The sequence below is a fragment of the Osmerus mordax genome, chromosome 11 (assembly GCF_038355195.1).
Source record: "Osmerus mordax isolate fOsmMor3 chromosome 11, fOsmMor3.pri, whole genome shotgun sequence".
Classification (NCBI taxonomy): Eukaryota; Metazoa; Chordata; class Actinopteri; order Osmeriformes; family Osmeridae; genus Osmerus; species Osmerus mordax.
Window position 1 is genome coordinate 6142478 of NC_090060.1, and position 25088 is coordinate 6167565.

The 25088-nt window shown below is 45.8% G+C and overlaps 1 protein-coding gene across 1 annotated transcript; it reads left to right on the top strand.

Annotated features, from left to right (window-relative positions):
- The first annotated feature begins 1207 nt into the window (after positions 1–1207).
- On the top strand, positions 1208–23374 carry prx (periaxin). Its single transcript, XM_067246638.1, has 8 exons — positions 1208–1265; positions 2094–2207; positions 9023–9075; positions 9330–9446; positions 10379–10501; positions 11042–11201; positions 11454–11647; positions 11785–23374. Exons 1-8 carry the CDS (start codon positions 1208–1210, stop codon positions 22240–22242), a joined length of 11277 nt encoding a protein of 3758 aa, XP_067102739.1. The 3' UTR covers positions 22243–23374.
- The last annotated feature ends 1714 nt before the right edge of the window (positions 23375–25088 follow it).

Genomic DNA, 25088 nt, shown 5'->3' on the forward strand with positions numbered 1-25088 from the left:
GTGTGTGAATTCCTTGTGTGGGTGTTTTAAGTGTGCATGTTGTCTCTCCTTTCAGGAACATTCTCTAGCGACACCAGTTGTTATCTCAGAAACAATTACTTTGCCCTTCAACGGTTAGTTTTGTTCTATTCCTAAAAATAAATTTTTATTTCCACATCAAATCCAGTTTCAAGGTCTGCCCTGTTGACATATCTCAAGAGAGGAAAAACGTCTAACAATGAATGTGAACCAACAATTCTGCTGCCCTCAACATGGGCTGGAGCGAGCTAGCTGCTCTTACCTAGAACATGACTCAGCTGTCCTCGTCCACAGGGAAATAACAACGGACTAAATACACAAAGCGAGAGAAAAGAAACTCTGGTACCTATGTCACTCCATACCATAGGAATGCAATGCTCCCTTGCTGCTTATAACTTTGAGTTAAAGAAAGAAAAGCATAGTAAGGCATGGAATATATGTGTGTGTGTGAGAGAGAGAAAGAGAGAGGAGAGAGAGAGACAGACAGACAGACTGAACAGGAGGTCAACAGGAGTGAGGCAGGCCAGCCTGTTTACCTCATACCAGGGTCTATGACTGTGTGTGTATTTCCCTCTGCTAGCACTGTGTCCGAGGGAGGGGGGGGGGGGGGGGGGGAGCGGTCTGTGTCTGACTGGGTGTCCACTGGTCAGTTCACACTAAGCCTGATAACAAGGCCTGCTCGCTCAATGCTAAAGCCCCCCGCGCCACATCACAATAGAGCAGGGCTTTACCGAGGAGGGCAACCAAACTGCTGACTGTCCACTTGAACTAATACGCCCCTATTCTGTCCTGTCTCGCCCCTGTCACCCCTCTCTCTCTCTCTCTCTCTCTCTCTCTGCCTCTCTCTCTCTCTCTTTCTCTCTTTCTCTCTATCTCCCTTTCTCTCTCTCTCTCTCTCTCTCTCGCTCTCTCTCTCTCTTTCTCCATTCATCCTTCCATCCCCCCATCTCACTCTCTTAGTTTCCCAGCCCAGGACCCTATCTCTTTCTCCATACGACCCTTGTGACAGCCTGGTTGGCCACCAACCCTCCAGACAGCCTGTTCTCTCTTTCTCTTCTCTATCCTCTCTTTCTCTCTCCCTCTCCAGAGAATCTGCCCGTCTGCTAGCACTCGCCTTTCGATCTGTCGTTTTCTCGGTGTGTCAGGTGTGTCTGTGTGTGTGCTGTGTGTGTCCACGTCACTTTGGACCATGTGTGAGTGTCTGCGTGGGATTTTCAGAGTCACCTGGACGCCCTCTTCCAATGCAGGTCAGTGACGGGGCGGGGAGACCGGGAGCTGCGTGTGGCTGGTCCTCGTTAGCATCAAGGCTACGCTACACACGCTTCTCCAGTTCAGACCTGGAGCTCACTAGATGTCATAAATCTCTGATTCTTGTGATTTAGTCATAACAGCACTGTGTGTATGGTTTCAATTATTCATTTAGATTTCTTTGGAAGAAAGTATTTCTGATCCTCCTAGACCTTATTTGGTTCGATGTTTGATCTTCATTATTTAAATAGTTTAATATCAAAGTATATCTTTTGTTTTTTAGTTTCTGTTTGTGTGTGCCTGAATTATCAAAGTTTAAACCATGTTTGGCTTGTAAAAGAGTAGAGCACAGCTGTGAGTCAAAAGGGCCATGTTTGTATTTTGTGATTGTGTTGGATGCACTGTTGACAGCATGCCAGACCGTATGTACTACAAATGGAGAGGTCATCAACCAGTCTCAACCACAAACCTCATCTCTAGTTTTGAAGTCTATGTACACTCTCTTTTCCCCTCTCCCCTCTCCCCTCTTCTCCTCCCCTCTCTTTCTCCTCTCCCCCCTCCCCTCTGCCCCTCCTCTCCCCTCCTCTCCCCTTCTCTCCTCTCCTCTCCCCTCCTCTCCTCTCCTCTAATATCCCCTCCTCTCATCTCCCCTCCTCTCCTCTCATCTCCTCTCCTCTCATATCCCCTCCTCTCATCTCCCCTCCTCTCCTCTCCTGTCATGTGCTGTCCTCTCTTCAGTTGTTTATGGCCCAGGGTGGTTGACCAGTCTATAGGTGGTTCCCCTGCCTTTGTCTATAAATACCCCAGGTCATGCTACTGACCCCCAGGGTCTCAGGGCCAGGTCAAGGTGAAGGAGTGGAGAGGATGGGGCTATTGTCTGGCCGACAGCCGCATGAAGTCTGGTGTTTATCTTAACTGGTTCCTGGTGCTGTCTGACGTCCGTGAGAGCTGACTTATCAGCGTGAATCTGTTTCCTCTCCGTGTGTCGTCTTTAAAGTCTGGATGCTGATGTCCTCTTAAAGGAATAGCGCACTAGAAGAAGAAAAAAAACATGCTTAAAGGCACGGTTCACCCACAAATGGGCAATTCAGCTTTCAGTTATGGTTAAGGTAAAGTGATGCTTGTTCAGGGTGATGATGTGATCGTCGACTGGAATCACTGAATCACTGGCGTGGTGTGGCTCCTCCCTCAGGGCTTGTTTTCATTCCCTCCTGGCCTCACCCTGGCCCCTCACCCTCCCTCCCTCCCACCCTCCCCCCCTACACACTCCCCAGCCCAGCTCAGCCTGCCTGCTCCAGTTCCCTGGCTCACCGAAGCGCTGACTGGGGCATAGCTGGGGTGCCGGGACACCCTGCCCTTTGCCAAGCAAGCTGCCCGCCTCGCCCTCCTCACCCCTCCTCACCCCTCCTCACCCACAGTCTCTGTCAGATCCAAATCCTAGTTTTGTGTTGGTGGCAGAAAGCAACAATGACAGTGTTAGCTGACACAATGCTAGAGCGCTGATCCACCCCCTGGCAGGCCTGGTGTCCAGCCCTGTGTGCTGGTGCCCTGCCTGGGCAGAGCTGGCAGTGCTGGGACCAGCTGTGAGGCTGGGCCGGCACACACACATCTCCACAGCTGGTGCTGACAAGTAGGTGAGGAGATCCGGAGAAGCCGAACCTGCATCCTACTTGAGTGCCGTAGGACTGCGTAAAACAATTGAGGTACAGGCTCAGTACACAGGGTACTGTAGGTACAAGGCAAAACAAAAAGTCTGGCCAGCCATTTCTCCCATGTGGTCTCCGAACCACCTCCCACACGCTGTTAACCAAAAGAGCTTTGAAAAGATAGTAAAAGATAGTTTACCAGAAGAGGATGACACATAGAAAATGAGAGGCACATTAGTGTTTGGATCCCAACAGCAGCTGGTCAGCCGGGTCAGAGGAGTTACACTTTCTCTAAACTGAGACCCAAGACCTGCTCCTCCTCACAGCTCTAGGAGGTATAAATAAACACCACGCCAAATGGAACTGCCACCAAGCAGTCTGGATGCCGCGATTGTTGTTGTTCCTGTTGTTGTGTTGCATCCGGGACAGTCTGTGCAGGGTAACAATGTCACAGGCAGCGAGACAGACTGACATTTAACTTCTTCATGCTGTAGATTACTTTCCTTTTTTCAGCAGAGGGTGAAAACTTCATACCACTCGGACGCGCTCGCTCCCGTCACAAGTTTGTCCCCCCTCCCCTCTCCTCTCTGTAGCCCTGCCCCTCACCACCCTAATATGGGGGCATCCCTCTGGCATCGCCCAATCAGAGTTCTGGATCCATCCCACCCGGAGCTGGCATGAGGCTGGTCCAGATCTGTACTGAGGTCTCTGAGAGGGAGCTGGCTGGCTGAGAGAGGGAATAGGAGAGAGAGAGAGAGTGAGTGAGAGAGAGAGAAGCGAATAGAGGGAAAGATAACAAGTGAGTTTGAGAGTTTGAGCGAGAGCATTCTGTGGTCAAAGCCTGGGGAGATCTGTCATCTTGACTGAGGACCAAGGGAGGAGGCAAGCAGAGAGCGTGACCAAGGTAGGATGGACTGTCTCTGGGTCTGGCTCTATCTCTGTCTCCATACTGTCTCTCTTGAGTTTGACTTCTCTCTGTGTGAAAATACATATTCTCAGTCTGCAGTGACAGTTGTCATTCTGTGATTTGAATGGTGTTCATGACATGTACCTATGGGTTTAATGTTTAAGTTTTGGTCATGAAGGGAACTTTTCTCCATAAAGTTTTGGCTGTTGGCCTGGTTTTAGCAGGTTTGTAGTTAAACGTCAGTTTATGAATCCATTCTCCTCATGCTGTGTCACTTAAACCCAGGTTTGACGACTCAACAATGGGGTCATTTGTTTTTCTCTTATAAACCATCTCCTGTGTCTAGCCTTGTTGAGGGTTAGGGTGGCTTGCATTGCAGTCCGGACATTGCTGAGCACAGGATTTATCTGTTGTCTAAACGCACATGCAACAGGCTAAGACCAACCACACATATGTAAAACAGAACTGTGTCATAATGAATGTACGTTCGTGGACAGTCAACACAGTCATCTGCTGCGAGTCTACAGAGTTGGGCAGGGTGGGGTGGGGGGGAGTTGAGAGTGTGTGTGTGGTGGGGTGGGGAGGTGGGGAGGTGGAAGCCAGGCAATTATTTCAAACAGCCAGTTGTAATTTTACACAGGGGCAACAGCTGCGGCCCTCTGGTCACAGGATCTGTAATCCGCCAGGCTGCCTGGTATGCCAGCATGGTCTGTAGGTGGGAAGAGGGACAGGTTTACTGGAGAGAAGACCTAGGACTCACACATAGATTACTGGAATGTGGGTGAGTTTGATTCATGCTCAGATGGGAGGGTTCCCATTGGTTTTCCGATGAGTTTACGTTCCCGTTGATAATTAGTCAAGGTGTTTGGTAATTCATGCCTGTCTGATTAGTAAGTGTGAAATTGTAGCCTTGTTCCCTCCCTCTGAAGGTATGGGTGTAATGTGTGTGTGTGTGGGGGGGGGGGTGTTTGTGTGTGAGTGTGAGATCATGTGTGTGTATGTGTGTGCTGGGGTATGAGTGTGTGTGCAAGCAAATGTGTAAGTGCATGCCTGCCTACAATCATCATCTGTTTGTGTGTGTGTATGTGTATGCGTATATGTGCATGTGTGTGTGTGCTTGGGTATGAGTGTGTGTGTGTGTGTGTGCATGTCTTCAGTCCATTCCTGTGAGTATTTAGGGGGTCCGACGTGTTAACAGGACACCAGCGTCCCTGGGCTGGCCTGGTGAGAGCTGGACGGTAAACCAGCCTCCGCCCAGACCCCCAGACCCACCGGTGCAGTCCTGGAGTGAATGTTGTTGATGGACTATACATAGATGTTTATTCCATAGCATAGTAGCATGTGAGGAAGCTTACTCTCCAGAGATCCAGCAGGCTGCAAATAGGGAGGCTGGAACTGAAGCCCTCTAACCCTTCCAGTCAGGGATTAGCGGTTTCAATCTGACGTCAGTGTCAATAAAGTTCCCGTGTTTTTGAACTGGTGACGGGAATGGCAGTCTCCTTGGTTACGGAATTGAAGATATGTCCCGTTTTGTTTAGGGTGTACAAGGAGTAACAGGAAAGGTGACGTCAGATGTTAGTTTATTTCCTCCAGGAACAAAATTACACTTATTGAGGGACTTGTTGCACTTTGCTTAACTACATGCTCTTCTGGTTATACCCAGTGGCACTTATTTGCTTTTCACAATGTATGCTTCATGTTTTGGCTACCCACAATGTTTTTGGAGCTATCTTGTTGCTTATGATCATTGATATATGCACTTTTTGTAAAGCTCTTTCTTGTAAGTCGCTTTGGATAAAAGTGTCTGCTGATGAATGAATAAATGTAAATGTGACAGAAAGTTATGAATCAGAAACAGTGGTTAGTGACAGTTTCCTGGCGACAGGATTCAAGAGCTGTGGGCGGGTCGGCATTGGATGAGGAAGTAGGGTCAAGAGTTGATTGGATGACTTGAAGGAAGTCAGAGAGACTCACTTGGAAGGAAATCCACCCTTAAGACACACATTAGGTACAAAAACGTGCACATCAGTTCAGATAACTTCACAGCGCTGTTTGGGTCTGACTTCAGGGCCTCTTTTGTCTGTATTTTTCCAGGTAGGGATGTTAAACATCTCTCTCCATCCCAATCCAGCAGATAGATCTGACATTATCACGTAGAGGAGAGGTCGTTTTTCCCTGCATGCTGAGTTCTTATCTCGCTAAAATATCCCTGTTTCCTGTTTACAAAAGAGGCATTTCCTGCCTGTCAGCTGACGCCCGCGGGTTTCTCTTTCTTTCCACCGCAGGAATGATGAGATGGGAGAGATCTACAAGACACTCTAATGGAGTGGACTGCATCTCCCATGGTGCTTTTCACCTACGTACATCTCTGTATTGGTGTTCCTCCTTCTGGGTGCGTCTGGTCTCGGGCGGTGGCATCGCGTTGACACAGGGTCCCTCGTCACAAAGACACCAGGGTTAGAGACAGCTGAGAAACGGGGAATTGGATTGGGATGCATAGTCACATGACAGCTCAGACCAGGCATATCACATGATAGCTTGTCCCTTTTCTCAAACCAGGTGATCACATGACAGGGTGTCCCTGACTCGGGTCAGGGACACCACGGCAGATGCAGGCAAGCACAGCTACATGCCACCGGAGGAGAATCCATGTTCTGTTCCCAGGGCCAGCTATTATAAACCCAGAGAGACGGTGTGAAGAATGGAAAACACAGAGGTCACAGGTCTCATTCAAACGAGATGTTCTGCGTCTGTCAAAAATGGATGAAGCCTCGTGTTTTTTGCTACAGGGGCTTCATGTGATGACAGGTGACAGAGGAGGCATGGACAGTGTAGCATCTTAATCTTCCACCCAGAACACCAATCATTCCTTAGTGGGCGGGCTTAGTGTTATTATTCCTAACATTGGCTTACCGTTGAAAGACTGAACATGTCCAGGGAATCTAGCTGACGCTGTGCTGGACCTGAAAACTCTGCCAAGTTTACTTTCTTTTATTGTTTCTTTTGATATTTACTGGAACCAGACGATAGGTTCATTCGCCTGTGGGAGTCCAATTCAATGCCAACTTTGAAGCACAAAACAATGAAAGTTATATATACTGTGCATGTACATGTGTACGTATGCATATACAGTGCCGTATATGTACTGCATATGTCACTTTCATTGTTTTGCCTTCTGCATTAGCGCTGCATTCTAAAAGTGCAATGTGGAGAATTTTTGTTTGGTCTTTTCATGTAATTATGTCGTAAAGCATTTTTGCTTTACTTTTATTGTTTTTTTTTATTGTATATTCGACTATTTACAGTAAAAAGGCATGTTTGGTGTTTGGTAGCAGTAGCATATCACTTGTATCAGGCTTGAGAATGTTCTGACACCGTGTCCCTGTTTGGTTACCGACAGTCTGGATTCTTCGTCTGAGCTGTTCTGAAATGTAAGTGGATATCAGCACTGAGATGTAAACAGTCAGACCTCTTCTTCTCTGTAAACTCCGGTGCTATTTGTTGATGACACGTCTGTGTGCTTTATGACAGGAATAGCCTGTATTAGCATCAGTGCTGACAGTGGGCCTATTCTTTGAACTGGCTCCCATGACTGTGTTTTAATCAGCACCAATGAGGTTAGCATTATCTCTTATAGAAAGAAGAAATGTCACTGTCCTTTGTGTATATGTGTGTGTGTGTGTGTGTGTGTGTGCATGCGTGTGTGTACCATACAAAAAAGCCTACAAAGTTTTCCATGGTCAGAGTCTCACCATGACAGGCTGACCTTTAATGTTATCCTAAACAGAGAGCCAACTATAACAGAAAAAAGATCCATCTGTAATTGAACAGATTAAAGAATTGGATATCAGTTTCAGAGCTCGGGTGTTAATGCTGCTCAAAGCATATCACAACAAAGCCACATCACAAGATAACATTCAGGCTGGACAGTCACCAGCCACCAACTCAATGTTGCTGTCCTCTTTTTTCAGCCTAATAGCTTACAGCTTACACAGAGTTTATTAAACAGGGTCTGTCAGAGATCAGGGTCTCTAAATAGCAAACGCATCATGAGCACGGTAGATACAACAGGGGTTGCCAGGTTTATTGCTTCACATCCCCCTCAGCGGGATAATGAAGTGGACAGGTGAATCACAGGCCTGGACAGGCAGATGTGTGTCACTGCCATCACTATATAAAGGCATATCTGTGTTATGTAGCTATGTGGAGGGCCAGCTATGTGGAGCACTCAAGTCTCTCCACCTCTGCTCCCCTCTCTGGAAAGACCAGGAAGAAAGCAGCTGTCTGTGTCACTCCCACAGTAGAAGAGAGAAGCATCGCAAAGCATGGGTGAAACTCACCAACAGGCCAGTATCAATCAATTAAAGTCTGAGATATCTTAATAAGACATTCAATGAAGTGTTAAAGAGATCACCAGTTTGACTATCTAACTTGGCCGCCGTAGCTGTTGCAGCATTTTGTATTGTGTCAGTATTTGGATAATCAATACGACTGATAAATGATTGGCGTTGAGCCTGTGGAGAGTTGTGGTTGATGAGGGTGTGTGTCTGAATGTGAGCGATGTGTTCTTGTGACCTGCACGGGACACCTGACACCCAGGCACTGCCCGCAGAGGCACGGCAACCACGCCAACACTCTATAACTGTAGACCTTTATACACACGCAAACAGACACATGTGCACACACACACATCAACGCCAGTTCGAGTCCGAAAACGATCACAGGGAGACTAGCTTTTATGGAATGGCATAGCTGAGGGGTCAAGCTGTGGTGGACCAAACATCAAGTGCCTCCCAACTAAGAGCAAAGCAAGACCGGAGGGAGTGGAGGGGTAGGGGGGTGGGGGCAGGAGACCTGGGGCGGTTCTGGTCTTGTGTCCTCAGGGGGGGTGGGGTGGGGGGCAGAGGTGGGGAGGTGCAGGGGCACGCAAGACCCTGGAACAAATTCCAAGAGTGCCATTCCTCCACTCCTTCATTCTGACGGTCCTGTCAGTAAATCAGCTGGTCAGGAATCCTCCAAGTACTGGATACGGATCCTGCACTGGGAACCGTCTCCTACCTGCGCCCGTGGTGGAAGACCTCTCAGAACAGGAATGTTGATCTGTTTACAGTCTAGAGATGATGACCCCGACTCCTGGATCTCCGGGTTCTGTCCTGTCTCCAGGGAAGTCATTAACGGCAACATCCTCTTGTCTCTCTTCCAGACTCTGACAGAGAAGAGGACAGCCATGCTTCCACCCGGCCCAGAGAGCCAGCCGTGAGTACGCTGCACACCGTCCTCCAAAAACATTCTGCTGTACATACCTGAGGTGCATAAAAATGTGGGTACCTTTTTCCCGGAAACACTTTGTTAATGTGTACCACCACGGAATTGTGTGATAAACACACATACAGATTAGGACAAAAATCTTTTTTTACTCTTGGATCATTATTTCTATTGTAGATAGCACAAGGACTATTTTAGATGATACCTATTGTGGGCCTGCTGTAACCTGCTGCCTGCCTCCTCAGGTAAGAGACAAGAGACGGCCACCCCCCTCAGACAGGCCCCCCGGTGCTCCCGGTGCCCCCCAGACCAGCCCACACCACAGCGCCTCCTGCGACGACCAAGAGAGCCCCGAGAGGGTGGTGAGTGGACGACAAACACAAACTAACAAATCAACCAATGAAATTAACGAGATAATCAATTAGTCACTTAATCAGTCATGGTCGCAGCTCAGTGGTCGAGCGGATCAGGAGGTCGCTGGATCAAATCCCTCTGTGTGTCGCTTTGGATAAGGATGATAATGAAGTACATTAATCAGTTAATGATCCAGTCAGTGACATTCTCTTTACATTGCATTTTTAATTGGGCAATTTCAGTCAGTGATATACACAGTTTATTTCATGACACACCTCTCAATAGTCAGATAACTTTCTGGTACCTATAAGGTACCAGAAAGATAGTAAACAGCAGTGTTTCACACGTCCCTCAGAGCTCCAGGCACCTGTTACTAGTCTGAAGTTAGCCATCACAATAGAGCCATTATTGTGATCACTGTGCCCTGTCACCTGTTAAATGAAAGCAGTTCTGCTGAACTCAGCATCACAGCTGAATAGATGTTTATGGGTGTTTGAGACTCAGCGTATTTTGGGCCGTGTCATTGTGCGTTGCTCAGCAGGGATGGGGGGAGGGGGCAGGGTCAGAGGTCAGGGCTACAGATAACTCAGTGCACGCAGGGAAAGGGGATTGCCTTTGAGAAAGTAATGTGATGGGGAGTGTTGTGTTTTTGTGATAAAATTGCCTGCATTCTGTCTTATTCCACTACAGTATTTGTATGATGGGGAGGGTATTAGCTCAGTGGGTAGACTCTTTAACTGCAGTTTAAGGTTTTTATGATAAAAATTACGAGTTGAGTATGGCCTTGAGTAGTGATTCCGCATTAAGTTAAAACACACATCAGGAGCATTGATAAAGTACGATATGTGTAAATAAAAATGTACTTTGCAGCCTGCCTGGTCAAATCCGATTGAGATGAGATGTTTTGATGTTCTGATCACTGGGTGCTGTGGTTCCTCAGGTCCAGAAGGAGAAGCTCCATGCAGAGCTGAAGCAGGTGCTCAGCCTTAAGAGAAGCCACCTGAGTGAGTCGTGTTCCCTGGCCCAGCCTGAGATGGACGCATCTGTGGAGACCCAGACGGTGGTGAGACACACGTGCATCCCACAGTCAGCAGCTGGCATTGGGGCACTGGGGCCAGAGCTAAGGACATGGACAACCATCAATCCTGACTCTCTATTTGGTTGAGGAGGAATGGGCCGAAAGCAGTATGGAGAGTAGTGTATCTCATCTCACAATCAGGAGCTGGTACTAGGACTAAGGACAAGGAGAACCATAAATCTGTCGGGTTAAAGAGGACTGGTCCAAAACCAGTACAGAGGCTAGTGGTTCGATGGAACCACTAGCCCAAACTCTTTATCAAGGCTGTTGGTTTTGTTTAAACATTGATGGGAACAATCATTTTGTATCAGCCTATAATGCTGACACTACCCATTTCCATGCCTTAAAGTAATTAATGGGGGCTGATGTTTCAATGGTCTGTCAGCTTTATTCAATTAAATTTACTTTATTAAATCCTGTAGGAAAGTCCTTGTGCACAGTTACAGATGAGTTAAATACATGACATACAAAAAAAAAACGTATCTCGTCCTGGTGCAGGAGGAGAGCGGTGCTGCCTTGGAGCAGCTGGTCGAGGTGGTGGAGCAGCTGGTGGAGGTGGTGGTGGAGACGGAGGCGGAGGCCGGCGCGAGCGGCTACAGTGTGACGGGAGGAGGAACCAGGGGCATCTTCGTAAAGGATGTACTGAAAGACTCACCAGCAGCCAAGCATCTCAGCCTCCAGCAAGGTACCTGGGAGGGAACAGACGCTTGTGTTGTTTGGGTGTTTTAAAGCCATGAGACGGCTAGAGTGATGGAAAGGGGACCTTATTGTGAATCTGCTTTGTGAATTATAATTTGTTATCACGTTATCTTTACAATATTTCTAATATATTCAAATATTTCTGTTCTTGTTTAATCAAATCAACTAGTCCTATTCCTCTTTCTCTTTATGTAAATGTTCTTTTAATGTTGAACTTGGATGTTGGTTGTCATTGCAGGAGACCAGCTGCTGAGCGCTAGGGTTTACTTTGACAATGTGAAGTATGAGGACGCCCTGAAGATCCTGCAGTGTGCTGAGCCTTACAAGGTCTCCTTCCTGCTGAAGAGAACCATACCTGGGGTCGATGTCACCGCCCACCCAGGGGCCACCAATGTCGAGCTCAAAGGACCCAAGGTCAAGATGCCCAAAATGGTATGAGCTTGTGTTAATGTCATTATGACTGGCACTGGAAATGTCTTTATTTGTCTTTACTATACAAAAAACAAGTCAATACCGATTGTGTCTGCTTGACCTTGTGGCTGAACCAAATCTGTGTCTCTCTTTTACAGAGCGTCAAGAGCATCAAACCTTTCAAGGTGAAGAAGAAGAGAGGAGGACGTTTCGGGTTGAAAAGGCTTAAGGAGAAGAAGGGGAGGGCAGGGGAGGTGGAGGTGGAGGGGTCTCCCCCCCGCCATGTTGACGTGGAGTTTGCCCTGCCCAAGTTCAAACCCCAACGAGACGGGAAGGAGAGTGTGGAGGGAGCAGGTGAGCTCGGAGGAGAGGCAGCCATGATGAGGAAAAAGAAGAAGATCAGGTTTCCTCGGATGAGAGTGAAGGGTTCTGCTGCGGCAAGTGGGGGAGTAGAGACCTCGCAGCTTGAAGGAACAGCTGACATCGCCTCGCCTGAGGTCTCTGGAGCCAAAGTCAAGGCCAAAGGAAAAGGCCACAGGTTTGGAATTAACTTCCCCAAAACCAAAAAGATGAAATCAGACCCCGGCATGGCAGAGGGATCCCTGGATCTGAAAACGCCTGAAGCCAAAGTCAAGCCGCCCTCGGTCGAGTTTGGCTTCTCGTCTGGAAATAAGGATGTTGACCTGCCTAAACTGGAGGTGAAGGGGAAGGAAGGCATCACGTTTCAACCCCCTGAGCTTGAGTTCTCACTCCCCTCTGGGAAAGCAGATGTCTCTCTGCCCAGCGTCGAATGCAAAGGAGCAGTGAAGGGTCCGAAGATTAACGTCAAAGGAGACTGTGAGGATACTAAATTAAGGATGCCAAAACTGAAATTACCTAAAGTCAGGCTTTCGCGTATTTCTGATGAGACGGATGGAGACATGAAAATAAAAGCTGAAGGTCCAAAGAAGAAAGGTGGGCTGAAAATGCCCGCAATTGATATAGCAGCTCCTACAGTAGATGTGGACTTTGCTCTGCCCAAAGGGAAGGGAGGGGTCGAGGGTGAGCTAAGGGCCCCTGAAGGAAAGCTGAAACACAGGGAGGGCATGAAGGGTGGCATAGATGTCTCTTTACCACAGGTGGCCTTCACAGGCCCTACAATAGAGGGAACTGAGGCATCCGGGAAAGGTCCCAAGTTCAAAGTTCCATCTGTGGACATCTCTCTCCCGAAAGGTTCAGCGGAGGTCTCACTGCCTGATTATGAGACGAAGGAGTACTCTGGCCTTAAAATGCCTGCTATTGACATAGACGTACCTGATGTGGATCTGGAACTGCACACTGGAATTAAGGTGCCAGATGAAGTTGAAGGACCTAGTTTCAAAGGGCCAAGTATCACCATGCCCGAAGTAAACATCTCCTTACCAAAGATAGGGTCACCAGATGTGGAATTTGAGGGACCGGAGATAGGAAGGAAAATGGACCTACCGAGTGTTGACATCTCCTTCCCCAAGATGAAATCGGGAGAGACTGATGTTGATATGAAGGAGTTTGTAGGTGGAGAGGGAAAGTTCAAAATGCCCAACTTCGATTTTAGTCTTCCAAAGATTAAATCACCAGAAGGGGGTGTGGAGTTGGAAGAACCCGAAATCAAAGGGGGCTTCCACATGCCCAAAGTAGACCTTTCATTTCCCAAAGGTAAAACTGGAGCTGATGTAGACATTGAAGGTCACAACGGCAAAGGAGGAGGCAAGTTCAAAATGCCCTCGTTTGATGTTTCGCTCCCAAGTCTGAAGGCATCCGGAGGGGATGTCAATGTGAAAGGAGCGGATGTTGGGGGAGGAAAGTTTGACGTCTCATTACCGAACACAGAGGGAGACATTGATATTGAAGGACCCTCTGGGAAAGGTGGTAAATTTAAAATGCCCACATTTGACATATCTATGCCTAAAGGGAGAGTTGAGGGAGACCTGGACGTGGATGGACATTCTGGAAAAGGAGGGGGGAGGTTCAAAATGCCCTCATTGGATGTGTCTCTACCTAGCATGAAGACCACAGGGGGTGAGGTCGACATAGAAGGACCTGAGGTGAAGGGAGGTAAATTTGAGATGCCCAATATAGACTTTTCACTGCCTAAAGGTAAATCTAAGGGAGATTACAACATTGAAGGACATTCTGGCAAAGGAGGGAAGTTTACAATGCCATCCTTAGATATTTCGCTTCCCAAAATGAAACTCCCAGAGGGGAATGTTGACTTTGAGGGCCAACATGTAAAAGGGGGCAAGATAAATATGCCTGCAGTAGATGTAACTTGTCACACAGGAAAGGTTGAGGGTGACATAAATATAGCGGCAGATACAGGAAAAGGGGGCAGGTTTAACATGCCCTCCCTTGATGTATCTTTACCGAAAATGAAGTTACCTGGGGGGGAGGGGAAAGTGGAAGGCCCTAAAATAAAGGGAGGCAAGTTTGAGATGCCCTCAATTGATATTTCTCTTCCGAAAGGAAAGGTTGAAGGAGATATTGAAGGACCTTCTGGGAAAGGAGGAAAGTTTAAAATGCCCACATTCGATGTGTCTCTACCCAAGATTAAGTCAAAAGATGGAGACGTCAACATTGAAGGACCTGAGGTTAAAGGAGGCACGTTTGAGATGCCCTCAATTGACATTTCTCTTCCAAAAGGCAAAGTAGAGGGAGACATTGACCTTGAAGGACCTTCTGGAAAAGGAGGAAAGTTTAAAATGCCCACATTTGATGTGTCTCTACCAAAGATGAAACTCCCTGAGGGTGAAGTCAACATTGAAGGACCGGAGGCGAAGGGAGGGAAGTTTAACATGCCCTCGGTTGACCTTTCACTGCCCAAAGGAAAAGTAGAGGGTGGCATCAATGTCGAAGGACAGTCTGGAAAAGGAAGCAAGTTTGACATGCCTTCACTAGATATCTCTTTTCCCAAAGTCAAGTTACCAGAGAGTGAGGTCAAGGTTGAAGGCCCTAAAGCGAGAGGAGGAAAAATCGAGCTGCCCACAATTGATTTATCCCTTCCGAAAGCAAAAGCGGAGGGGGAAATAAACATTGAAGGAAAAGGCAAAAAGGGAGGAAAGTTCAAGTTGCCCACTTTTGACATCTCTCTCCCAAAGATGAAGTCAAAGGAGATACACATCAAGGGTCCTGAAATCAAAGGTGGCAAGTTAGAAAAGCCCTCGGTTGATATTTCCTTGCCCAAAGGGAAAGTTGAAGGAGACATCAATGTGGGAGGAGATGCAGGAGAAGGAGCAGGTGGGAAGTTCAACATGCCCTCGCTGGATGTCTCACTTCCTAAAGTCAAGTCACCAGAGGTTGATGTGAGTCTTGAAGGACCTGAAGTGAAAGGAGGAAAATTCAAAATGCCATCTTTGGACGTTTCACTTCCAAAGATGAAGACCAAAGATGGGGAGGTCAACATCGAAGGCCCCGAGGTCAAGGGAGGCAAGTTTCATCTCCCCTCTGTAGATCTTTTGCTTCCCAAAGCAAAGAGTGACATATCTCTTCCCAAAATGAAGACACCTGAAGGTGAGGTCAACATTGAAGGTCCCGAGATAAAGGGAGGAACGTTTAACATGCCATCACTAGATATATCACGTCCTAAAGTTGAGTTACCAGAAGGAAAGGTCAAGATGGAAGGACCTGACACCAGGGGAGGAACGTTTAAAATGCCCTCAGTTGATATATCTCTTCCAAAAGGCAAAGTAGAGGGAGACATTGACCTTGAAGGACCTTCTGGAAAAGGAGGAAAGTTTAAAATGCCCACGTTTGATGTGTCTCTACCAAAGATGAAACTCCCTGAGGGTGAAGTCAACATTGAAGGACCGGAGGTGAAGGGAGGGAAGTTCCACATGCCCTCGGTTGACTTTTCACTGCCTAAAGGAAAAAGTGATATTGAGATAGAAGGACCACCTGGAAAAGCAGGAAAAATCCACTTGCCCACATTTGACGTAACGCTACCAAAAATGAAGTCAAAAGAAGTTGACATTAATGTTGAAGGCCCCGACGTCAAAGGAGGAAAGTTCCACATTCCCTCAATTGACCTTTCAATGCCTAAAGGAAAAATGGAGGGTAACATTGATGTTAAAGGACCCTCTGGAAAAGGGGGCAAGTTTCACATGCCCAAACTGGATGTTTCTTTACCAAAGATGACATTTCCTGAGGGCGATGTCAAAGTAGAATGCCCAGACGTGAAAGGTGGCAAAATCAACATGCCCACTGTTGACATATCTCTCCCCAGAGGCAAAGCAGAGGGAGAGATGGACATTGAAGGACATGGTGGCAAAGGAGGCAAGTTCCACATGCCCTCCCTAGATATATCTCTTCCCAAAGTCAAGTTACCAGAAGGTGAAGTCAAGATCGAAAGCCCAGATACCAAAGGAGGGAAGTTTATGATGCCCTCCATCGACATCTCTCTTCCGAAGGGAAAGACTGAGGGGGGAGTTGACATTGAAGCACCATCTGGAAAAGGAGGAAAGTTTAAAATGCCCACATTTGATGTATCTCTACCCAAGATGAAGTCCAAAGATGGTGAGGTTAAAATTGAAGGGTCTGAGCTGAAAGGAGGTAAGTTTGAGATGCCTTCTATTGATATATCTCTTCCCAAAGGTAAAGTGGAGGGAGAAATTGATCTTGAAGCACCATCTGGAAAAGGAGGAAAGTTTAAAATGCCCACATTTGATGTGTCTCTACCCAAGATGAAGTCAAAAGATGGAGAGTTTGGCATTGAAGGACCTGAGGTAAAAGGAGGAAAGTTTGAGATGCCCTCAATTGACATTTCCCTTCCGAAAGGAAAAGCTAATGTTGATATTGAAGGTCCAGAAGCTAAAGGAGCTAAATTCCACATGCCCGCAGTGGACTTGTCCTTTCCCAAAGGAAAAACCGATGTGGAAATTGAAGGACATTCCGGCAAAGGTGGAAAGTTTAGCATGCCTACATTTGACATCTCACTACCAAAGGCTACATCTAAAAAAGCTGAGGTCAACATTGAAGGACCTGAGGTTAACTGTGGCAAGTTTCACATGCCCTCAATAGATATTTCTCTTCCTAAGGGAAAAGTTGAGGATGACGTTGACTTGGAAAGGCCTTCTGCAAAAGGAGGCAAGTTCCACATGCCGAAATTTGATATATCTCTACCTAAAGTCAAGTTACCAGAGGGCGAGGTCAAGATAGAAGGCCCAGAGGTCAAAGGAGGCAAGGTTGAAATGCCCTTGATTGATCTTTCACTGCCTAAAGCTAAAGTTGAAGGTGACATCAACATTAGGGGAGACACAGGAGCAAAAGGGAAGTTCAACATGCCCTCGCTGGATGTCTCACTTCCTAAAGTCAAGTCACCAGAGTTTGATGTGAGTCTTGAAGGACCTGAAGCAAAAGGAGGAAAATTCAAAATGCCAACTTTGGATATTTCACTCCCAAAGATGAAGACCAAAGATGGGGAGGTCAACATCGAAGGCCCCAAGTTCAAGGGAGGCAAATTCGATCTCCCTTCTGTAGATCTTTCACTTCCAAAAGCAAAGGGTGACATATCTCTTCCCAAAATTAAAACACCAGAGGGTGAGGTCAACATTGAAGGTCCCGAGATAAAAGGAGGAAAGTTTGAAATGCCAAAAATAGATATTTCTCTTCCTAAAGGCAAAGCTGAGGGTGGAATTGACATTGAAGGACCTTCTGGAAAAGGGGGCAAGTTCCATATGCCTACACTAGATGTCTCACTGCCCAAACCAAAGTTGAAAGAGGGTGAGGTCAACATTGAAGGCCCTGAGATCAAGGGGGGTACGTTTGAAATGCCTACGATAGACTTCTCACTTCCCAAGAAGAAAGGGCAGGCTGAGATGGAGCTGGATGTTGATTCTACTGGGAAAAAAGGCGGCAAGGGACTACACTTCCCAACAGTTGACATAAAAGTACCAAAGTTCGACCTTGATCTGAGCCTTCCATCTGGCGGTAAAGATGCCACACTGAAAAGGGACATAAGTGGCCCTGATGCTTCTGGTGGTATTGATATGCCTGATGTCAATCTAAAGATGCCATCCATGCCAAAGTTTGGACTTAAAGGAGATGTAAACCTACCAAAGGTGAAAGATCAGGGCCTGGATGTGGGGGCAAGCGGAGAAACTACAGGGGGTGCCATCAAGCTGCCTACAGTCAAACTGCCAACGGTCGATATATCTGCTCCAAAAGTGGACCTGGATTTCAGCCTGTCCAAACATAAAGGGGATAATCGGGAAGAACTAGAGCTTCTTAAAGCTGAGGGAGGGCGGCCATCTTCTGGGGGTAGCTTTGAGATGCCTGACGTTTCCCTTAAAATACCCAAGTTCTCTATGCCAAAATTCGGAGGAAAGTCCAAAAGTGATATAGAACTGAGTGGACATGTCCAAGAGGGAGATATGAAACTCAGCCCACCAAAGGTAGAGGTGGAGGGCAGGGTGCCATCAGTTGAATTAGACAGTTCAACTAGTCAGGGGAAGGTGAAAATAAAGGTTAAAAAGCCCAAAAAGATGTTTGGAATGACAAAGAAAGATGCAGACCTTTCTGTGTCTGGCCCTGAGGTGGATATCAAGGTCAAGAAAGGAAAAGTGGACCTTCCCAAGCCAGAGGTGAATGTGGAAGCCCCTGAGGGAAAATCGAAATACAAACTTAAATTCCCAAAGTTTAAAATGTCATCTCCCAAAGCAAAAGTAGACGGAGGAGAGATAGATACCTCGCTGGAAGGCGGGGCAGATGGAAAAGCAGGCTTCCATGCTCCTGATGTCACCATGAAAATGCCCAAGTTTTCCATGCCTGGATTTCGTTCAAGGGAGGCTGGTGTTGATGGACACAGCGGTGACTTTGATGGCAAGGGCAAGTTAAAGATGCCCTCAGTAGGGATATCCCTGCCATCTGCCAACACTTCAGAGAGAGAGGTGTTGCTACCTAAAGCAGAGGTGGATGTGTCTGAGGCCGATATCAGAGGCTACGAAGGAAATCTGAAAATTCCTAAGATGCCGTCAATAGACATATCAGTTCCGGACATAGATCTGGATGTGTCTCTTCCCAAAGTGAAGCATGACAGCAAAATTGAGGGAGAAGGAGGAAAATTCAAAATGCCCAAGATTAAAATGCCTGATGTTGACCTGTCTCTACCCAAAGGAAAAACTGGTAATGTTGATGCAGACATGGAAATTGAAGGTGATGGTGGAAAATTCAAGATGCCCCATATCAAAATGCCTGATATTGATTTATCGTTGCCCAAAGGAAAAAGTGGAAAGATCGAAGGGCCAGATGCAGGCGTTAAAGGAGAAGGGGGAAGACTCAAAATGCCAACAGTTAACTTATCGCTTCCTAAGGGAAAATCTATGGATATCAGTGAAGAGATAGAGCTGGAGGGTAAGGGAGGGAAATTCAAGCTTCCTCATGTGAAAATACCCCACCTGGACATAGCTCTCCCTAAAGGGAAGCATGGTGAGATTGAAGGTCCAGAGGTGGAAATTGAAGGAAAAGACGGAACATTCAAGATGCCTCATGTGAAGATGCCTACAGTTGATTTATCGCTTTCTAAAGGAAAAACTGGAGAGATTGAAGGTCAAGAGATTGAAGTAGATAGTGGAAGATTCAAAATGCCTGGAATCAAACTGCCAAATGTTGACATATCTCTTCCTAAAGGAAAAACTGGAGATGTTGACGTTAAAATGGAGATGGAGGGTAAAGGAGGGAAATTCAAGATGCCTCATGTGAAAATGCCAAATGTTGATATTTCTCTGCCAAGAGGAAAAGCTGGGGAAATAGAAGGCCCAGAGATGGAAATTGAAGGAAAAGGAGGCAAATTCAAGCTGCCTCATGTGAAAATGCCACATGTGGATATTTCTCTGCCTAAAGGAAAGCATGGTGAGATTGAAGGTCCAAAGATTGAAATTGAAAGAGAGGCTGGGAAATATAAAACTCCTGGATTAAAACTTCCAAATGTAGATATATCTCTTCCAAAAGGAAAATCTGGAGACGTTGATGCAGAGATGGAGATAGAGAGGAAAGGAGGTAATTTCAATATGCCTAATTTGAAAATGCCAAATGTTGATTTTTCTTTGCCTCGAGGACAAACTGGGGACATTGAAGGCCCTGAGATGAAAATTGAAGGAAAAGGAGGAAAATTCAAGATGCCTCATGTCAAAATGCCTACAGTTGATTTTTCACTTTCTAAAGGAAATACTGCTGAGATTGAAGGTCCAGAAATGGAAATTGAGGGAGATGGTGGAAAGTTCAAAATGCCTGAAATCAAACTTCCAAATGTAGACATTTCTCTTCCTAAAGGAAAGTCTGGAGATGTTGATGCAGAGATTACGATGGAGGGTAAGGGAGGGAAATTCAAGATGCCTCATGTGAAAATGCCAAGTGTCGATATCTCTCTACAGAAAGGGAAAACTGCAGAAAGGCCAGATATGCAGGTGAAAGGAGAAGGTGGTAAATGTAAAATGCCAGTTGCAGTTGACGTATCCCTCCCTAAAGGGAAATCTGGAATGATCAGTTCGCCTGAGTTGGAAATAGAGGGAGATGGTGGGCGATTTAAAATGCCTGGTTTCAAGCTACCCACGATGGATGTATCAATGTCGAAGGGCAAGTCAGGTAAATATGATTCAGATATCAAACAACCAAGTATTAAAGGAGAGGGGAGCATTACAGTGCCAAAGATCATGACCCCAGATCTTGACTTGGAAGGGAGTGTTGGGGAACCCAAATATGGAGGTGAGGCCCATGTGGAAATGCCAGATGAACATGCAGAACATGAACACAGGGGCCTGAAACTGAAGATGCCAGTGTTGGACATTGCAGGTCTGAAAGGAGGTGTAGAGCTGGATTTAGGCTTGCACAGAGGAGAGGAAAAAAAGGACAGAAAGAGAATAGAGCTGCCTGACTTGGAACTCAGCACCCCTGCTGCCAGCAGCAAAGTCAAAGGTCCCAAAATGAAAGGCTCAAAATTCAAAATCGGCATGCCAAAGATGAAGAATATCGACCCGGTAGTAGACGTGCCTGTAAAGAAACCTGGGAAAGAAAATGAAGGGATCAGTGGCCAATTCAAAATCAAAAAGACCAAGCTGAAAGGTGACATTCCTGAGGCAGAAGTCAGCGGCTCAGTACTACCAAACATCTCCCTACCCGATGCAACTTTCACAGGTCCCAATGTATCCCCCGGCCACATTGAGGGCCCAGATGTCAATACCAAAATCAAACACACGGATGTTGAAATCTCAGCTCCTTCAAAATCAGGACAAGGAGGGGGCTGGGTCGACAATGAATGCCAAGACGGTAAAGGGAATATTAAGATTCAGATGCCAAAGGTCACTTTGCCCACAATGGGCATGAAGACCAAATCAGGCCAAGCTGAGGCTGCAAGTCCAGAGTCAAAAAACAGCTTCTCACTACCAACTCCACCGCAGGTTCCTAGGATACCAGAGATAGACTTCGATATTGGATCTTCCCAGGATGACGATGAGCAAAAAGATATGGCGAAGGGCAAGAAGATCAAAATACCCAAATTTGGAGTGCCTTTGCCTTCTATCTCCTCTCCTGAAGGTAGGCTACATATGTATGGGCCAGATGTTGAGTATGAAGGTCCTAAAATCCCCAAAGTCAAGAAGGCTGTGTTTGTCCTGGTGAACCCCCAAGCAGACCAGTCTATGTCCACCAGTTTCTCTGGGGCTGAGGCTCAGGTGGAGACGGGAGATGCCAAAATCACGATGCCACAAATCAAAATCAAGCAAAGCTATGGAAAATCGGGATTGGAGAATGAAGCAGCTCTGAGCACAGAGGGAGACGCAGAAGGAGAAGAGAAATCCAAAGGAGCGAAGATCAAAATGCCCAAAGTTTCCTTCTCTCATGGAAAGACAGATTCATTTGTCAAAGATGAGGGCTCAAGTTCAGGCTTCAATGGTGAGAAAGATGCTTCCTTCCACAATGGATCCAAGGATGATAAAGCCAAACCAGTAAAAATCAAGCTCCCAAAAGTCGAGTTCACTTCCCCATACGCAAAAACAGGAAGTGAACAGGAGGATGCAGACATGAGCACCAGGCTGGTGACAGAGCTCTCGGGAGGAGACGCAGAGAGCAAGGGTGTGAAAGTGAAGTCGGGGAAGATGAGCTTCCCTGGGTTTAAGATGACGACTGAGACAAGAGTGGAGGAGGAAGAAAGGGGCAACGTGGTGTGGTCACTGGCCCGGACAGAGATGCTGGAGCGGGAAAACTCAGAGTCACCTACTGGACTCACCTTCGGAGGGCCCTCCTGTTCTTTGCAGGTGGAGGCCGAAAGTGAAGAGATGGAGCATGAAGTGACGAAAAGCTCCACCTGTTTCAAGGTGCCCAAATTCCACCTCAAGCCTCATTCTACAGGATTCCTTGACATCACTCCTGAGGGTTCTCCTAAGACGAGCAGAACCTCGCTGCAGGTCGAGGGTCTGGAAGGGGAGACAGCTGGAACGTTCCGTCTGCAGACATCCGGGATCGGGTTCTCCACTCAGGAGGTGTCTGAGGAACATCACATGACCACGTCAAGTGAAGGAACCGTCACAATGGTGACCAAGACCACCAAGCACACAGTTACAGAGACCAGGAAGGGGGGAAGCCACACCACAGTGAAACAGTACCAGTACTAGACACATACACCACTCATTTGCAGTAGCTGCAACTACAGAAGTTTGAGAAGATCAATGTTTTATCCCTCTTTATTTTTTTCATTTTACATGTGACCATTGTTTTTGTAATTGTTCCTCTGAGTTTGTTGGTAATATAGTATGGAATCTTTGATGATGGTTTTACTGGCTTCAATCTGAATGTAATCATCATTGTCAATTCATTATTTATTGTTGTTTATAACTGATAGGTCTCATAAAAGTAGTTATGAGAATAATTTCACATTCATTATTCATATTCACGGTAAGAGCTATTTACACCAAAGAAATATTTCTGTAAATACATTTATATTGTGGCTTATTACATCTTTAGCCCTCCTTGAAACTATGTAATTATTTTCATATTAGCACCCATAGGAATAGAAAGGATTTCTGTTTGGTGATTTGTGTCTATTTTCTGCTAGGCTTGAATGATGAAGTGAGGTTGAAGATTTAACTAATAACTTTTTCTCTGCTTGTTTTTATTTCTGTTCATTATATACGTCTTTTTTTATCACAATCCACAAATAATTCAACAGACACATTTTGTCAGCTGCTGCAATGTCAGAGGTCAAACCCTACAGTAGAGGCTATCACCTCACATTATGTAAAGCCATGGTATACAAAAACTGAGCACGTTCACTTTTATAAAAAGGTTTGTTTCAAAAATAGATGCAAAGAAAAATAATCCGACAATAATAGATGTTGTGTTCTTCACACTTTACTAGAAGCATCTCATTTGTGAGACCTTATTTAGTTTTTTTTGTTCTTTTGATGGGTTGAATTGAGTGCTAAACTGCAATGTTTCCAAAATCATCTGTCAAGTCAAAACAAGTTTACAGTTTTCACTAACAATATTGACATAACCGTAGAGGACAGAGTAGGCTTATATTAAAGAACTAGAATGAGGGCACGCCCACAGCACAATTAGATGCACGCAGTGTAACAGTAAATATATATGTATAGAGAGATTTTTTTATGAAAAAAAAAAAACCTTTCTGGATTTAGCCTCTTTCAAATATTTCTTTTTCAGCGCATTAGGCTTCACCAGCGGCATTAGAGAACATGTTGTTCAATTGATCATATTAATAAACTGCTTATTCATAAGAAAAAGTAATATTTGTGTTGTGTCGTTATTAAGGTCTCTGACATTCCGCCTACGATCTTTTGTCCGTCCCATTTTCTACAGCAAGATCAAACAGCGACCTCTATTGTTCGATCGCCTACACATTTAAACTACAGACTCACATCACACAAATATGATTTCCCACATCACCACATTTATGAATATGGAGATTCAAAAGCAGGGAATGTTTAGTTTCAAATCAGAGTATGTTTGGGCTATACCTACGTATGATGTCATGATTTTGATGTAGGCCTACAGACATTTTAATTGTGTAGCCTAATTCTGTATTTTCTAAGCGATGTAGTGTCTGAATAAAATCTAAGAGTATTTAGTTGTTTCAGTCTGCATAGCCGATTTATTTACCTCGGTTCAACCCTTTCACACAAACAATCAGACATGAATGTCTGGGAGTAATATAGCGTTACTATGATCCCTTTTTATAACCAGCTTCATTCTGACGTGTCCCAAATGAAGCCAACACGTAGCCTACTTGACAAACAAGGACCAATTACATTTACAAGCCTATTCGTGATCTGAAATTCATTATGTGAAACTCCTGGGGGATTTTTTTTAATTTTACACAGGCATAAAAGTGGGATGCAAGGATGCGACCCAGTGTCGTGCTTTTGTGTGTTTGTATCCACTCGATCTTACTCACGAGTAGGCTGCTCAAAGACGATGTTGGTGATGCGACTCTGCGTATTCGTCTGTGTGGGATGCAAGTTAAATAGCCTGCCGTCATCGTGGCTGTTCAGCGCACGCACTCTAGGCTACTGCGGTAAAGATGCGTCTGCTATTGCCGCGGATAGGTTGATCGTACAGAGGCCCTTGGAAAAAAAGAATTGATTTGCAACTGCATTTGGAGTTCGATGCCTCCAGGAAGGACGTTTAGTGTCAGCTAATTTTGGCTATTGATGGTGTAATGTAATAGACGCTTTCAGTCCGACGGTAAGAGAGGCGTGCTCGGGAGAGCTACAATAGGAGTCGTAACCTATAGGCTACCGGGAGGTTCAGAAACCTATTAGCGTATTAACAAATACATGTTAAAGATAAAGACGAATCGGCGATTTAAATGTCTACATTCATTCTGGGAATTGTAGGATGTTGAGGTAAGAAAACCAAACGACCCTGATACATCCATTGATCATGGGGGTAGTAATGGTAGTGCATGTAAATGGTTAGCTAACATTAAATACTTCATAGATGAGCCGTTGTCGAAACATAGACCATGATAAAGTCATATATCTCTATCTTATCAACTGTGGGCTTTTATCGTATTCACATTGTATACTTTGTTATCAGTGGACGTTCTCCTTATTATTTGTAATACATTCTATTCAAAATAATTCGCCTTAAACCATCAATCAAATTGAAAGAACACTGTACATGGTTACAGTTGAATATACATGTCAGTGAATCACAACCATAGCCTACCAAGCTATCCAATCTTCAATGTGGGCTGTTGCTCATATTGATCTGTTGCTGTATTGGATTATTAGACCTTGTGTGCAGTAACATCCTCCTGGAGATGAAATGACTTATTGAATCTTGTTTTCAATTATGAGCCTATGATTGAACTTGCTTCTTTCTTTGTAGGTTGTTTACTTGTGTCTTGTATACTGGACTAGCTACATGACTGATCTCTCCCAATGGAGATACAGTGAGCTTGTGGAGCCCGACGGAGAAAGATGTTGACATCCCAGTC